Raw genomic sequence first — 18,341 nt, 5'->3', positions numbered from 1 at the left:
TTTAGAGGGCTTCTCCCCCATTGAGCGGAAATTCCCCAGAGGATGTTTTAAGGTGAGGGTGTTAACATTTGTAACTGTGGGGGGAGTTTTATGACCTCTAGGGAGTCATCTACACCCACAGTGTTTTAACTGTCACGCACACACATCCACACGCACACTCACTCACGAGCACTCACATAGACACAGACAGAGTTTGCAGCACACCGTAGGGGGTTTTATGATGGGGTCACTTCTATAAAGCTGACTGTAACCAACAAAGGAGTGAAGATTTTTGTAGAGGGACACCGGCCTCCTCTTCCCTTCTAGAAGTGCATGCTTAAAGATGAATGAAGATTTTGTGAAAATGACTACTGAGTCCGGTGCCATCTCTGGATGCTCGAGGAATAAAAAGAACCGGGGTGAAACTGAATCCTCAACACCTTACACACCGTAATGAGTCTGTGTGTCCAAAGAAGTAAATAAGCATTAGGCAGATTGGCTGGAGCCAGCATATTCAACAAGCTGGACGCTAACATGGGGTTCTGCCAAATACCTCAGATGGAAATTTCAGCCAAATACATCACTTTCATCACGCATTATTACTTCAAGAGGCTGCCCTTCGGGTCACTTCAGCACCAGAGCATTTCCAGAACAGGATGGTCACAGAGGTCACAGATGGTGTGGAAGGGGTGGTTTGCCACATGGACAATGTGATGGTCTGGGGCAGAACGCAGGAGGAGCATGACTCTTGCCTACACTGTGCTGGGCAGGATCCAAAAAGCTGGCATCACCCTGAACATTGACAAGTGTCACAACATGAAACAGCGGGTGACATTTTTAGGGCATGTTCTGTCAGCCAGCAGCATCAACCCTGACCCAAGCTGTGAGATGAAGGGGCCACAAAGCGTGAGTGAGTTAAGGAGCTTTCTGGGAAGGGTTAACCAGCTTGGAAAATTAATCCCACTGCTTGCAGAGAGAGACAAACCTCTAAGAGACTTGCTGTCTCATCATATTGCTTGGGGGGTGTGGTGCTTCAAAGATGGGACGAGGAGTGGAGACCTGTTGCCTATGCGTCACGCTTCCTCACTGCAACAGAACAGAGATACGCTCAGGTTGAAAAGGAGGTAGCTCCATGCCCTCCTGGGTTTTAAATGCACCTTAGAACACACATGCATCAACACTACTATGAGCGGGCGGAGGGAGGTTTAAAGTCTTCACACACCCCCGTTCTCTACTGCCTGTTGGCGGTCTGCTTCTCTCCACTCCAGGGAAGAGGGTAACACTACCTGGGTCTGGGTGCAGTTTCCCCCTCCAGGGGCAAGGGTACGCTTGGGGAGTGTGATCGTGTGTCCAGCGTCTCTTTATGTCTGTCTCCACGTTGGGTGAGTGTTGAGTAAGTGCATATGAGAGCATGAGGGTGGGAATGGATGTTTGTGTCTATATGTCAGGTTGGGTATCAGACGCCACCTCTCTGGGGACATCTCGGGCCCTCCAAGGTTTGGAGGCCTATCTCCCCCCACCACGCCCCCTGCCAGTGGGAGACACCCTCAGACATCGGTGCATTAATGGTTCTTGGTGTCTGGGGATGGGCGTCCAGGTACACGCCGGCTCACTCGTGGTGGCTGCTTATCGGGGCCTGGAGCCTGGGGCTCGCTCGGGCCACTTCGGAGGTGCGGTGCCCCCGGCCTCTCGGCCTGGGGCTCGGTCACTCAGGCGCAGCTGGCTGCCGGCGGAGCTCACGGGCGCGTCACTGCAACTCCCCCTGGCTTCTGCTCCGCGGCTGCTGAGTGACCCCTCATCTGGGACTCTCCTCAGCTCTTTCCGGGACAGTGGCGCGGCTGCCCCTCTGTTGGTCTTCCTTGGTCTCTTGTGTTCTGGGGGCCTCTGGATGTCTGGAGCCTGGATCTCCTCCATACCTGCTTCATGCCCTGGAGGATGGGGCTGTGGCCCCCCCACACCCTCTAGCAGATTATTACATGAAGGAACCTTTTAAAAACAAGCGCGTCCATGCTCACAGGTGTACACACGGGTGATCACACACACAAACTACACCCTTTTTGGCTCCTACCTCAAAGCACACTGTGTTCTGTTGATCTTATGTGCTGCACAATAATGTTTAACATTTAGTATTTACTGTTATATTCACATAGATCATCGCAAAAGGTGACCCAGGAGATTGACATATGTATTTTTTGTCTGTTTGTTTTGTTTGTTTTTGTTATTTACCCTTTATCTCCGTTCCTCTTCCCCACTGTTTTTCTTTCCCTACCTCGCTTTCTTTCTCCCTTTTCTTTCCCCCAGTCAAGTCTGTCCCGTGTGTAGCAAGTGAAAATAAAATAAAGTAAACAATAAAAAACAAAGGTCAATCAAATGGACCAATACGGCAAGGTCGGGCAAGCATCTTTCTTGGCTTTTAGACGATAATTTGGATGGCAAAAGAACCAAACGGAACAGGCGGGGGGGGGGGGGAAAAGATTGAAAAGGAGGCTTTCTGTCACGGCAAGGCACTGATCAGCAATCTCTCTCCCCCTCCCCTGTTTTGCCGGGGCGGAACTCATGGCGGCCCACGCCCTCCCGGATCATGCACACCTGGGCCTCATCAGACCAGCTGGTATATCAGAAGGAGGAGATCAGCTGTTCAACGCTGGATTGTTGTGAAGACTCCTGTCAGTACACGTCGAGCCCTAGTTTCCCACACTTCCGCCTCAGAAAGTAACCGTTGTCTCTCTGTTCTAGATTCCCCGGACCCGTCCCCGTGTTTCCCCGTGTGGAGCGTGTAAGAGGTGGCTGGTCACTACGGAGAGAGGTTGGCGTGAGCGTGTGTGTGATTCCCTTGTTTTCCCTGGAGCCCTGGAACCCGTCCTCGCACATCTTGTATATAGCACTGTCCTCGCACTGACTGTAAATACACTTGGTGAAGATTTTGTGAATAAACTGTCTCTGTTACAACACACTCCGGAGTCCTGCGAGTGGATCCTCAGAGAAACCCGTGACACTTTCGGTCTTCAACTGGTGCGGGAGTATGAAAAGAAATCAAGGAAACTAGCAGATTATAGAAACCATCTCTGTTTCAAACTAAGATGCAGAAAAAGCCGGCTTGTTCCCAAGAGTTTGCGCCTTGGATACAGGGTTAGGGGACACAGTGGAGCACAGTTGATTCTACAGAGAGCACAAAATCAACTTCTAAGTGAAAGGATAAGGTCCATTTCACTATAGATGCCCTCCGGGACAAGATTAGCCAGACTCTGCAGGGACTGAAAACATTTCTACCCTCCCCTAATTTAGAAGAGGTTCACAAGTTTGTGAGCAAGGCTCAGTGGGCCCAACACTCTAAAGGAAAAGAAAGATGATGCAGAAAATTCCACACTTTGCTTTCAAAAACCTTCAATTCTGAGTCAGAATCTACACAACACAGAGAAGAACACACACCCGAGGACAGTCAGGAAAAATGGGTGAAGAACTTTTCAGGCTGGAATCTCACTGAAAGGACTCAATTTTGCCATTGGTACTGGTATCACTGGTACAGACATGTGGACGACATTTAGGTCAAAATCAAAACCCAAGAAGTGGATCACTTCACTGCTCACATTAATGCTGTGGATAAAAACATCAAGTTCACCAGGGAAGACACAAAGAATAACTGTTGCCATTCCTGGACTATACCGTGCGCATTGAAGGGAATGGAAACCTCAACATTGAACTTTACAGGAAGCCCACACACGAAGATCAGTGCCTCCTCTTTGACTCCCATCACCCTCTGGAACACAAACTTGGAGTAATCAGGACCCTACACCACCGGGCAGAACATGTTCCCTCTAAGCCTGAAGGGGAAAAAAAGGAACACACACACGAAAGGAAACTCTTAAAACATGTGGTTATCCCAGTTGGGCTTTCATCAAGTCAGCAAAGATGCACAGAAAAAAAATCAGACACCAACTAGGGAGGATAGGAAAGACAAACACAACAACATTGTCATCCCCTATGTAGCTGGTGTATCAGAGAAACTCAGGAGAGTTTTCTCCAAGCATGACATCCCGGTGCATTTCAGACCCAGCAACACGCTCAGACAGAAACTGGTTCACAACAATGTGGTGTATGCTGTACAGTGCAGCGAGGAATGCTCAGACCTCTACATCGGAGAGACCAAACAGCCACTTCACAAGCGCATGGCACAACTCAGAAGAGCCACCTCCATGGGACAAGACTCAGCGGTCCATCTGCATCTAAAGGTCAAAGGTCACTCTTTCAAGGATGCCAATGTTCACATTTTAAACAGAGAGGACAGATGGTTTGAAAGAGGAGTGAAACAAGCCATCTATGTCCAGTGTGAGCGACCATCTTTGAACAGAGGCGGGGTTTACGACACCAACTGTCTGCCATCTATAATCCAGTTCTGAGATCCCTTCCCAGACGCCTTAACACCCACTCACAATGAGTGAAATTGGAGTCTGTTAGATAGATATGATACAAACCACTGCAGCGCAGTACCTGTAATACCTACAGCGTGCTCTAATTGCTCTAATAGGATATTATGGCTGACAGTATCGAATGTAGGGGTGGGGGGTATAAACGGTATACAGTAGAAACAATACGAATTTAGCCAATGGTACAGATTTTGACTGTACTGCGATAGCACATGTTGGTGGTGTCATCAAGCTGCACCTGTTCCTCCACTTCCATATTATTGATTCAATAATGTTGAATTCTCTCACAGCTGCTCTATTCCCATGCAACTAACCTCACACTGTTGATGGATTATCTCAGTTGTTCTCCTGACTTAAGTTTGGTCCGTTTACAGCATCCTGCCATGCGATTGCATTTGTCAATCAGGAACCCTCACATTTACTTTTATCAATCGAAAAAAAGTTAGCGTTCATCCTTCAGCTTCACTGTTTATGTTATGCCAACATAGCTGTGTTGCTAGTGATCATGTAGCACATCATTATATACCAGCTAGCCCAACTTCAGTAACCCTACAAACGTCACTGCTGTTTAGTTTCCTGTCTTCATTCATGTTGGAAGTGATAGCAGAGCTGTACGTTTGAATTTCTCAGTCAGAACATGCTATATCATGCTTAGGTGGAAACTAGCGAGCTAACTTCCTGTGAACTTCCAACTCTGAAAATTTAATAAATTCTGTTTTTATGGATGCCTGGACGTTAAACTTAATTGTTACACCTGGTAAAGCAGCAACGCTGATCATTTTTTAAAAGATGAAATAATTTAGACAGTTTTTAGCTCTCAGTGATGCCGCAGTGTTCGTTTGACTTTGGGACCTGAAGAAGACAGAGTTTTGGACCCAGATTCCTCCGCGAGGCTCCTGAGTATCGTAGCCGTAATGCTCCGACAATCCATCAAGCAGTGCGGCTTTGTAGCTTACCAAAGTCATACTAAAACATTTTTGACAGATTTTTGAGTGCAGTGTACCACATAAAATCAGTTCAAGGTCAGTAAGCACAACCAGAATTCATACATAAGGTGCACTGTCAATCTTTTAGAAATTTAAAGGATTTTAAGTGCACGTTATAGTGCGGAAAATACGGTATAAAGAAGAAAAGAATATATCGCGATATCTATTGTTACCGCACATTATAGGCCATATCGCCTTAATTGATTGTGCACTGAGGTCTAGCAGGACAAGCACAGAGATGAGTCCACTGTCAGAGGCCATAAGACGATCATTTGTAACCTTCACTAAAGCTGTTTCTGTGCTGTGCTGAGCTCTGAAACCTGACTGAAACCTCTGCAGATGATTTTGGTATGAAACTTTTTGAAATGAAAGGAAGGTTGGAGATTGGCCTATAATTAGCTAAGACTGCTGGGTCTAGAGATGGCTTTTTAAGTAAAGGTTTAACTACAGCCAGCTTGAAGGCCTGTGGTACATAGCTGATTATTAGAGATAGGTTGATCATATTTAAGTTTAAGATAGAAGTAGACAAAGTAGAAGTAGACAAGACTGCTCAAAGTAGTAGGACTTCTTTGAGCAGTCTTGTAGGAATGAGGTCTAAAATACACGTAATACCTCCAAAACTCAGATAATACATCTTTGAAGAGTTTGGAGGAAAATCTGGATATAAATTAAATATCAGATAAAAATACAAACTTAAATGGGATTCAGAAAATTAAAAAATATGCGTCAGTCTATCTAACAAGAGAACAAAACACATTATATGAGACCAGAAGTTATATAAATGAACATATTACCCAGATTGTTGAATTTATCCCTTGGGATATGGACTACCAGTCCATATCCTGGATGCCCAATTTTCCAAATGGAACAAACAAGTGAGTAGATTTATTTGGAAGGGGTCAAAACTGAGTGTAAAATTGAAAACTCTCCAGCTAGAGAAGGGGAGAGAAGGACTGGGTCTTCCGAGAGTTTCAGAGAGTATTATCAGGTACCGCCGCAGAGATGCCTTTTCTACTGGTGTTCACCAGAATACTATTATAAATAGAAACATATTGAGGTCAATGATGGCGCGAGTTACCCTCATTGGATTCAAGATGGCGCCAGTGTGTACGGCTTGCCGTCTGACTTTGCTTGTATTTGTGTTATTTATTTTATCTGACTTAAAAAATGTTAACTCTCTGCGTGCATATGATCGCCTAACGCTTCTGGCGATAAGATCTTCTTATTTTAAAACTTTTAATTGTAATCCTGGATATCAGGGAACCTTCTCCCCACCGTTCTTGCCAAGAGTTCCACTTTCAGCTTGTCTCTGCTATGCTTCGGTGTTACCCCAGCTGAGAGGGTGTCGCAGATGTCGTGGGAAACACAGTGGCTTATTGGTGAGAGTGAAGACCACCCTCGCATGTATTGGAAAATTATCCCACACTACTGCGACTGGATTCAACGGCGTCAACTACTGGCCCTCTCTGGACATGACTTACACCTACCTGACACCCGTTGTTGGGATCATCACAACAACCTCGCGCCTGCGCCCCTTCTATCTTCGCTTGAGTGGAGTAAATCCTCAAAACTTACGGCCGATAGGTCAGGCTCCTACTTCAGCCTCTGAGCCTCCGACACCACCCTCTGATGGTACCACAGCCATTTTTCATCCACAGCGTTTTTTAATATTAGGCCATTTTCACTGTGGTGAATAGAATATAGTCAAACCTTCCAACCCTTTTTTTTTTCTTTCGAATTGCAGTCTGAGTTTATTAGATTAGCTTAAAGTGGCTAAGCTACAAACCGCCATCCACATGACGCGCTAGAGCCATAAATCGCCTCATTAAAACCCATTATAAACGCTGTTTTTCACTGCAGGATTATACCGTTAGCATCTGGGTGATGGCTTAAGTTTCGTTTTCATTCTGGACTCAAGGCCTTAGAGTTGTAATTTTTTTATTTGGCCACCAGGTGGCTCCCTTGCTTCACATTTGACGCTTGCTCGAAATCAGCGAGCCGCCCTAACAGACCTGCGGGAAAAGAAGACTCATTCCCGGCTTGCAGCAGCGGCTTCGCCCGCTGATCGGGCGGGACCATTTTCTGTCCCCAGGTTGTTGAGAGGGTGCAAATTTTTTTTGACTCAACCGGAAATGACGTATTTGTTGTCACGTGGTATCGAACGTGTGTGCTGGTGAAAGGCGTCCGACGAAACATGCCCGGGTGAATCGTCGCGAGTTAGCCGGGAAGAGGCACCTCTGTCGGCCTAGAGAAGGAGCATTGGCCGCCTGGAGAACATTTCCGGCTCCGGAAAAGAAAATTGTAAGTTGATCGAAATTAATTTTGGTGCTGATCTTTAGTCCATCTAAAGGCCTAATTATAATGACAAACGAATATTACTTCAAATGTTTTTATTTCTAAATATTTAGTTTTTTGTTTTTTGGGGCTAAAAACGGGGCGCTCATGTACTACAACTGGGATTTAAAGGGTTAAAACAACGAAAATATAATTAAAACTTCATATGTATATTTCAAGGAGAAGTAGGTCTACAATATTGGCTAATTTAAAGTGGAAAAATATTGATGTATAATCTTTTAATAGCACTTTTTATGGCGTGGTCGATTTATGTCCCTAGGTCTTCATAAGGGGTACTTTTTTTAGGACTCTCCAAGGTGAGATTACCCCGTTTAAAACTTTTAGCTTGAAAATACAATCAGACCCATGGATAAATGAGGCCACTCATTCAGCCAGACGAGAGTACAGGAAGGCTGAATGTAAGTGGAAAAAAGATGGGTTGTAGGTGTCCTTCCTGATGCTGAGAGACAGCCTGTATAGATACCAGGACATTGTAAAAGCAGAAAAATCAAAGTTTTTGCCAATATTATTGAGAATAGCTCAATAAGATAAAACCTCTTCGATTTATGACCGCCCTGCCTTCACATGACGTTTTTGCAAAATTCACCTGCTCTGCTGTTTTTGATCAGTTTGAGCCTGTGTGTTTTGATCAGGTGGAAGAACTTTGTAATGGCATAAAGACATCATGCTGTCCAAATGATGCTGTTCCAACACATTTCTTAAAAAAGGATTTTTAAGGCTGTCAGTTCTGACATTTTAGCAATTTTTAATAGCAGTCTTAAATCAGGTGTTGTGCCAGCCTGTTTTAAACATGCTGTTGTGCAGCCAGTGCGTAAAAAACCTAATCTCGATTCCTCTTTTCTCGCAAACTTCCGGCCTATTTCACAGCTTCCCTTTCTGTCAAAAGTTTTAGAAAAGATTGTATTTGTTCAGTTGCAATCTTTTCTACATGGTCACAATGTTCCTGAGAGGTTTCAGTCTGGTTTTAAAGGTTTTTAACGAGGTTTAACAAGGTTTTTACTAGCCACTGACTCAGGCGACTCAGCTGTGCTTTTGCGTTTGGATTTGACCGCTGCATTTGATTCTGTTGACCACAGCATCTTGATCTCACAGTTGGAGCACTGCCGGCATCAAAGGCACTCTATTAGAGTGGTTCAGGTCATACCTCTCTGACAGGACTTTCTCAGTGAAGATTGGAGATTTTATCTCTTCCACAGCCCTCTTTACCTGTGGTGTTCCCCAGAGTGCTGTACTGGGGCCAATTCTACTCTCTATCTATATGTTGCCTCTGGGTCTCATTTTCAGGAAATATAATACTAGTTTTCACTCATATACTGACGACACAGATCTTTCTTCAGCTGAAGAGAAACAGTTCTGCCTCACTAGAACCTTTATTTCAGTGTGTCGGCAAAGTCAAGGCCTGGATGGCCTCTAATTTCCTCAATTTCAACAAAAATAAAACCGAAGTGATTGTTTTTGGACCAAGTTGCAATTCTAGAACCTCACATTTTAATTTGCACAGTTTAGAACCTTTTATCAAATTGCATGCTAAAAATTTGAGGGTTATATTTGACAATAAGTTCACCTTTGAGAAACAGATTAGTTTAGTTGTACAGCGGTCTTTCTTTAAACTGAGGCTTTTATCCAAGGTGAGATCTTTTTTGTCTTTTAAAAACCTAGAACGGGCAATTCATGCTTCCATCCTATCCCAATTATAATGGACTATTATAATTCTTTATATGTCGGCATTAGTCAGACTTGTCTTGCAAGGCTCCAGCTGGTTCAAAATGCCGCTGCTCATCTTTTGACACGAACGAAGAGAAATGAACATATCTCCCTGGTGCTTGCCTCTCTTCACTGGCTCCCTGTACGATTTAGAATCAATTATAAAATCTTATTGGTGATTTATAAAGCACTGAATGGACAGGCCCCAGGGTATCTGTCAGACCTACTGCAGCCTGCCCCCTAGCTCTTAGATCGGGTGATCTTTTGCTCTTGGCCACACCAAGGTCGAGGCTGGTTCTTAGAGGTAATCGTGCATTTGCAGTCGTGGCGCCCAAATTGTGGAATGATTTGCCTCTCCACATTAGACAGGCTCCTACCCTTAACCTATTTGAATCCTGTCTTTAAACACATTTCTACTCACTGGCTTTTAATACTGCATGAGCGTTATTTACTTATTTATTTGTTATTAGCTATTTGGCATTGGTGTTAATTTATATTGCTATTTTATTATGTGTTATTTTATTGTGTAATTTGTATGTTTGTACGGCACTTTGGTCAACACCTCCGTTGTAATTAAAAGTGCTATATAAATAAATAAATAATATGAGACTGTACCCATATTTTAGGGACTAAAATCCAGTCTTTTCCACTCTGTGGAAAGACTGCAGGGGCAAATTGTTCATCAACTTAAGAACATAGAAATTGTTTGATTTATTTAATAACAGACTCTGTACTACTTTGAAATAGTTCAGTTGCCACTTTGTAAAAGTAGCTCCAATAATGTTATATGTATTGGTATTACTGTCTGGGTATTTTGGCCAGAGTACATAGATAAACAGAACACACGTGGAAAAAAACTCTTTTTTTCTATGATAATTTTCATTGACCACAAGCTTCACATTCAGAGCTCACCGACCATCTGTACAAGCCGAACATAAAAAAAATACCTTGATGTAAACTCACCCTTTTTCTTACTTTCCTGTTTGTTCTTCTGTTTGGAGACCACCCTCTCCTGGACAGAAAGATAAGACACATAAATGCTACATCCATAGATGGGAACAGCAAGGGTTTGGGAACTAGAGGAAGATACACAGCAGATGGTTGCATTGTGGAACTGATTGCTCCAATATACAGTTTTTTTTAATTTATAATTCAAGAAGAAGCACTCCTAATATCATGTCAAGATTGTTTCTGCTAGTATGTTTGTAGAAAAAGGTTACTGTTTCATGAAGTGTATCAGTGACACACAGCAAGGCAGTACAGGACAAATTCAAAATTATCATAGATACGGTATCCTTCGAGACATTTTTCATACCTGAATAAGAATAGTCACAAATGAGAATATTTTCACAGGATGATTTCTGAAATTCATCATAACTTAATTTGTTAATAATGAGGGATACACAGGAAGTGATGCCGGTAATTAGATATTGTCAGCACGCCATAGAGTTTTTCTGTCTGTACGGTGATGGTCACTCATCTCCTGCCAAACCAGGAGATGTCAGTTTATCTGAGAATGTTATCACAAACCACAGGGTGGATTTTTTATTTTATACATGAAGTTGTTTTTTTTCTAAAGCTGTTTCTGTGCTGTGATGAGCTCTGAAACTTGACTGAAACTCATCAAATTTGCAAGTGGGTGGGCTCATCTCTGATGGAGAAGAGACAGCGTAAAGGGTGGAGGTAGAGAACTTGTCCGCCTGATGCTCAGAAAATAACCTGAAGCTGAACATCTCATAATGAACTTCAGGAGGCACAGACAGGTCCACTCCCCTCTCATTATAAATGGAGAATAGGTGGAATCTGTCTCCACCTCCACCAACCTAACCTGGACCCACACCACCATCGCCCTGGTAAAGAAGACCCAGCAGCGGCTGCACCTCCTCCGTGTCCTGAGGAAGAAGAACCTGGACCAGGAGCTGCTGCTGACCTTCTCCCCTCCTCAGTGGAGAGCGTGCTCTCCTCCTGTCCGGTTTTTGTACTCAGGGGCCACAACTGAGAACAGGAAGGCTGCACATAGGGTCATTAGAACAGCCCAAAACATCACTAGCTGCCCTCTGGGACCGCTGGAGACCATTGCCAGATCCTCCTGTCTCAGGAAAACCAGGGCCATCACAGGTGACCCCTCACATCCTGCCCACCACTTGTTTGACCCGCTGCCTTCTGGTTCGTGCCTCAGGTCAATCAGGTACGAAACCTCCAGACTCAAAAACAGTTTCTTCCCCTCCAAACTCCACCTCTGCCCACTTACCTCACCAATCTGAACCTTGGTCTGAGCAACCCTCATCAGTCAAGACAGTCACAGATAGACTTTATTCAAGTCTTTTCTTTGCAGTGCTTCCAAACACTTCTGTATCAAATCAAATCACTATTATTGTCACATCACATGTGCAGGCACACTGGCACAGCACATGCGAGTGAAATTCTTGTGTGCGAGCCCCACAAGCAACAGAGATGTGCAAACACAACAACACAAACGAGCAAAATACAAGAATGGCCAACCTGAAACTAATAAATATATGTACAATATATAATAGTGTATGCATTTCTGGATGTGTATACTAAATATTTTCCTGTGTGTGTGTGTGTATACACATTTTTACAAATTAAATAGTAAAAAAATAATAAATAAAATATATAAAATATACAGAGTTGAATATGTGCAAAACAAGTGGCATTTATATACAGTGTGGAGTGCATAATGTTGAAGTAATCTATGCCTTTCTGTTATTTTTGTATATATTTCTACTGTTTGCTGTTTATTCCTGCTGTAAACTATTTATATTTTGTTCCAGCACAATTGGTGTGGAGTACTCACAGTTTTGTTGTACATGTACAATGACAGTAAAGGGCTATTCTATTCTATTCTTTTCTATTCTATTCTAACTTAACATCAATGGTACTAAGAGTAGCTGTAGATAATATTACATCTGTGGGATGATTATTGGTAATTTTTTCTCTAATGATAAAAATGTTATTAGTGAAGAAGTTCATGAAGTCATTACTAGTTAACGTTAAAGGGATGGTTGGCTCAACAGAGCTCTGACTGTTTGTCAGCCTGGCTACAGTGCTGAAGAGAAACCTGGGGTTGTTCTTATTTTCTTCAATCAGTCTTATAAAGCAGCAAACTATTTCTCCAGGCTAAATGATGATCCTCTAAATTTGTGACACGCCATTTCCTCTCCAGATTACGAGTCATCTGCTTTAGGCTACGTGTTTGAGAATTATACCACGGAGTCAGGTACTTCTGATTAGAGACCTTAGTTTTCAAGGAGCTACAGTATCCAGAGTCGTACGTAGTGAGGAGGTGAAATTATTAACAAGATAATCGACCTCTGTTGGGGTAGCGTTCAGATAGCTGCTCTGCTCTGTGTTGGTACAGGGCATTGAAGATGATAACAGTGGGTGGATTATATTCTTAAACTTAGTTACAGCGCTTTCAGAAAGACATCTACTGTGATAAAGTCTACTCTCCTCTGCTGTGTAATCAATTATTGTAAATGTAAATGTTATCAGGAAATGATCAGACAGGAGAGGGTTTTCAGGAAACACTGTTAAATGTTCAGGTTCGATGCCATATGTTAAAACAAGATCTAGAGTGTGATTAAAGTGGTGGATGGGTTCTTTTACATTTTGAGAGAAGCCAATTGAGTCTAATAACAGATTAAGTCCAATATGGTGGAGATGAGTCTGTCGGACCACAGGGAGACCCTCACAGTGAACCACCTGGTGGGGACACTTAGAACAGGTACGGCTGGATTAACTAGAGAGCAGAGACTCAACAACAGTGAGGAAATGTTCCAGTAGGAGGTCAAAGCTGACAGTCTCTGCTTTGAATCAATACCAAATATAAAACACATTTCAAATTACCTTTGAAATTCTGGTGAAATCTGTTGAGTTCAGCGATACATCATTGTAGTGATTCGTCTCTACATTGACCACCCTGACAGAGTCTCCAGGTGATTTTCCTCTGAGCTGTTTGATGTCTTCGCCCCACAAAGTGATCCAGATGGAGCCTGTGCTGTCCTCAAGTTGGAACTCTTTCCTGTTGGCTGATCCCTGTTTTTTCTTCAGTGTGTCAATCTGAACAAACCAACAACACAACATGACAACAACTCAGAGACCAACAACTCTCCTGTGCATGTTTATTTCTGCTGTGAAGTTTGGAATCACAAATTCAGCCTCAAGCTGCTGTTAGAGGAACTTTAGCTGTTGCCACTGTGATGGCTTCATTGCTCGGCGCCAGAGTCACCGAGCCAGCAGTCTAAGCAGATATGTGCAGACCTCCCACTCCCTCAGCCATCATCTCCAACTCCTTCAGGGGTGATACTGGAACACTGAGATAATCTGACCAGTGTGTCCTATAAAACCTAAAAGATGTTCTCTTAAACATTAATTGAAGATTCATCATCTATCAGATGCACTATTCTGTATTCTAAATAGATCTGAAGCTTCAAATTTGCTATGAACACTGAGTCAAAACTGACCTGGACCACTGTGAACATACAAAATAGTCTGTAAAGGTTAAACTGAGCAAATATATCTGTTTGTAATATATTTAATATTTAACACAGAAAAATCTTTGTGGGACAGTTAAAGTAATTTTTTTCACAGCACAGCCTTCAGCAGGACACTAAGTTAAACATGACGAGCGCCCTCACAGCTTCACTGCAGCAGATTCAGGTCACACTTACCTTTCTTACTTTTCCTTTAACACTCACTGATGTCTTCTCCGCTGATCCGATGGCCTGTTCGATGGAGCAAACTTGAGTCTGGGAATAAACGAACATCTGAGCTTCCATCTCCAGGTTCTCAGGAACATCAATAGCTGCTGTCTTTGATATGACGCTCTTTTTGGTCACTTTCATGACATTTTTGTCCATGATGACATTTCTGAACAGGTAGCAGCTCTTCTCCTGGAAACGCTGATAGCGCTCTCTTCCATACACCATCACTTTAATGCTGCCTGTTTCAGTAGCCACTCCCAGGTAAAAGAAAAACTTCTTCTCCTTTTTTTTGGTTTCATATGTACGCAGACCAGATTTCGCCAGAACTTTGCCAGCTATGACTTTGTTTCCAAGGTCACCGCTGGTCTTTACATCATGGATGAATTTCCTGTGGACACAAATAAAGAGAACAAAAAAAAACAACAACATGCAGAGACATACATATAAATACAAATCATATCTTCAAATTCACTCACATATGAAGGTGAGGAAAATAAACAGGTGGTAATACCAAGTCTTTCAGAAAAGCATTGACCATTACAAGTGATATATTATTATTATTATTATTATTAGACAGACAGCATTAATGTCCACAAAGAAATAAAACTATGTAAGACTTTGTCTAATGCAATGTGCATTATTACTTAATGTTAAAAAAAGGATTTCATAACTGCTACCTCATCCTCAGCTCATCTGTAAAACCAGAAACAAACAAACAAACAAACATGAGTCAGTGAGTTTTCACAGTGTTACCTTCTACAAGCTACTTCCTAAAAAGGAAGAAACAGAAACTCATTTTACTCAGCGTTACTGGAGGCCAAGGTAATGCCATCCAGAGTAAGAATCTGGTTAGATACCATATTTCTAAGCTTTTTAGGGCCGAGTACAATAACCTCAGTTTTATCTGAATTAAAAAGCAGGAAATTAGAGGTCATCTAAATTAGTGACATATCATTTCTTCTCCAGCTTACGAGTTATTTGCTTTAAGATGCATGTTTGAGAATTATAGCAGGGAGTCAAGTCGTTCTGATCTGAGACTATTTTTCACAGGAGCTACAGTATTCTGACTCACATGCTACAGACAGAGGCCTGTACTGCAAATCAGAAAAAACCCTTTGAGAAATCATAACACGGGAGCCAGAATGTTCTTGCCCATTAAGAGTGGAGAAAGATTTCTGACCACAGTGGTATAAGTTTGACCTAATACTGCACATTAAACTGGAAAATATCTTTTTATTATCACCTTTGACCCCAAAAGCTTCTCTTCACACTTCAAGCTCACAGATTATCTGAAGAAGTCGCAACATGACATAAATAACACTTCAGTGTGAACTCACCTTTTTTCTTAGCTTTCTGTTTGTTCTCCTTCTTTTTGGGCTTCTCTGATAAAGCAGCCTGAGCAAACCAGAACAGTAACACAGAAGATCATTTACAATGTGTTTAAAGTTATTCAGCTTCATCAGTTTATCCTCCCAGTGATGGATGTGAACTACCAGAGATTTATTTATTTTTATTCATCCGATGGTTCATTAAGTGGTCCCCTTGGTTTATTAGTTTGCTTATTGTACTGGCTGAATGTATTGATCTGTTCACTTGTTATTTAATTAGTTTTCTCACTTCATCCATCTGTTCCCTTATATTCTACTAAGTATTTGAATAACAGTTGATTAATAAAGGAACTTTAAAGCCTACAGTCTGGAAATCGCAGCTACCTTGGTAGTTTTGGTGGCTCGAGTTGATTTCAGCGATGAAACTTTGTTCTCTGTCTTCTTCTTTTTGGGCATCACTGATCCAGCTGATTCAGTCTGAGGAAACCAGAAGCACAAAATGAGAACAGAAGATCATTTACACTGTAATTAAACACAGGATTATTTTGATGTACTGCAGGAGCCATGTGGTACAAAGAACCTGTGTTAAATAACATCTTAATAAACTGTTGGTTTGATTAAGCTTAATTAATTTAATTCTGACACTGATGGATGTAAACTATGATATGAAGTAAATACTTTGTCAGGTTGTTCTCATTATGTCGCCTTACCTTGTCCACCTTCCTTTTCCTTGAACTTGAGGAGACAGACTCTGAAGATAAAAATATGGAGAAACAGATCAGTCAGTTTATAAATGGACCTGTGATATTAGTCAGACCCAGTCAGACTGACTGAGGTGATTTTGAGGTGTAAATGTGTCGAAGGACAAACGCTGTTGCTTTCAAAATGTTTCATCCTCAGTATATCAGTGTCTGTCTGTCTGTCTGTCTCTCTCTCTCTCTCTCTCTCTCTATATATATATATATATATATATATATATATAGTCCTTTGAGAAGCTAAAAGAGGAGTTTGAGCAGGATGACCACTGAGATCACAAACGATCTCTCTCAAGAGGGCAGTAACTTAATAGAAATGGTTACTGGGGCATCTAAGAAGCTATCAGAAAATGGGAATCAGATTTGTAGATTGAATAATCAGTGGATGATTGGTGTTTGACCTGCCTGTTACAACAAAACTTCCACTTGCTCTAGCCAATGGAGAGAATTTGACTGGAAAAATATGCCGAGATTTCTTTATGACACCTCACATCAAAAGCGAGGTGTTAGAAACAACAATACTGGACTACTGAAGACTGGAAGAAGGTATCATGGACTGATGAATCAAAATTTGAAATCTTTGGTTCATCACGCAGGATCTTTGTACGGCATTGAGTAGGTGAAAGGATGGTTCCACAGTGTGTGGCATCAACAGTCAAACATGGAGGAGGAAGTGGGATGGTCTAGGGCTGTTTGCTGGATCCAGGGTCGGTGACTTGTACAGAGTGAGAGGCACTCTAAACTAAAACAGCTACCACAGCATTCTGCAGCACCATGCAGTACCTTCTGGTATGGACCTAGTTGGTCAGGGGTTCATCCTACAGCCTACAACAAGATAATGACCGAAAGCATGAATCCAAACTGTGCCAGAACCACCTCAGGAACAAAGAACAAGATGATGAGCTTGAAAACACGGAGTGTCCAGCACAGCCTCCAGACTTAAACTCCATCGAGCTGGTCTGGGATGAACTGGACAGAAGAGTGAAAGCAAAACAACCTAAAAGGTCCACATTTATGGGAACTTCTGCAACAGATATGGGAGAATATTTGATTTCTATTGTAGAAAAAAATGTCACGTGTTCAGCTGTTATATCTGCCAAAAGTGGCTACTTTGAGGAGTCAAAAGTTTAGAATACATTTTGGTCTATAAATTGATTTCATGATTTCATTTTTCACTCCAATTGCTTATTTGTACTATGCTTTTATTTCAGAGTGCAATGAAACATTAAACATCAAAGTTGAGATATTATGTTCTTAACTTGCTGAACTATTTGCCCCTGCAGTCTTTGCACAGAGTGGAAACCCTTCACACTCAAAGACTCGCTCTGTTTAGAGACAGGATAGGATTTTGATCAGATTGTTTATCTCAACAAGTGAAAAGCTGCTTCCGTAGTACTGAAAAATATTACCCTGTTTAAATGGTTTCCAAATCACTGGATTCTGTTTGATTTATTTTGGAATAAAAGACTTTGGCTTACTAAAATATTGAGACAATAACACCGATATATATATATATATAATATTCTTGAAGCTACAACTCAACTCATTTTAAAGTAGTACAGAGTCTTTTATCCCAAAATAAATAAACAGGAAAAATACCTGGGAAAACCTCCTATTATATAAGATATGATCATTGAACATGAACTCACCCTTCTTCTGTTTGGAGAGCAGCTCATCCTGGAGTGAATCGTCCTCCCGTGACATCTGATCCATTTCTTCTTTGATTTATGGATAGCCACAGATAGAAATGGTCCTTTTTACTTTACTGCATTTATCTGACAGCTGTGATTACTGGATATTTTCACATTCAATGTTAAAAGCATAATAAAGAAAAAAAATAAAGTAAAAATAACAATAACTATACACTGTTAAAGATTAAACCACTCTGGCTGTGTAGCTGCGTCCTCTTCCTTTTTAAAGAGAAATTAAATTTTATTAATTTGTTTAATCTATTTGATTTTTGTGTGAGTACAGCAAAACAACTATATTTCACATTATGAAGTTTTGTTATGTCATAATACAAATGTCTATATAGTTACATGTTAATTAACGTTTTCTAAACAAATATTTAAACGTAACAAAA

At 41.8% G+C, this 18,341-nt stretch overlaps 1 protein-coding gene across 3 annotated transcripts in view; it reads right to left on the bottom strand.

Annotated features, from left to right (window-relative positions):
• Positions 1–18,341, bottom strand: part of LOC113030320 (uncharacterized) — a 63,090-nt gene that overhangs the window by 21,598 nt on the left and 23,151 nt on the right. For 2 of the 3 annotated variants that reach the window (XM_026181668.1, XM_026181670.1), the window contains exon 9: positions 10,412–10,460. In XM_026181668.1, coding sequence (XP_026037453.1) covers positions 10,412–10,460 — 49 coding nt within the window. Of the gene's footprint in view, positions 1–10,411; positions 10,461–13,318; positions 13,475–18,341 lie in introns of all 3 variants that reach the window. The other variant, XM_026181669.1, reaches the window with a different exon arrangement.

The sequence above is a fragment of the Astatotilapia calliptera genome, chromosome 10, assembly GCF_900246225.1.
Source record: "Astatotilapia calliptera chromosome 10, fAstCal1.2, whole genome shotgun sequence".
In the NCBI taxonomy this organism is placed as follows: Eukaryota; Metazoa; Chordata; class Actinopteri; order Cichliformes; family Cichlidae; genus Astatotilapia; species Astatotilapia calliptera.
Note: the sequence above shows the minus strand (reverse complement) of the source record. Positions and strands in the feature narration are given on the sequence as shown.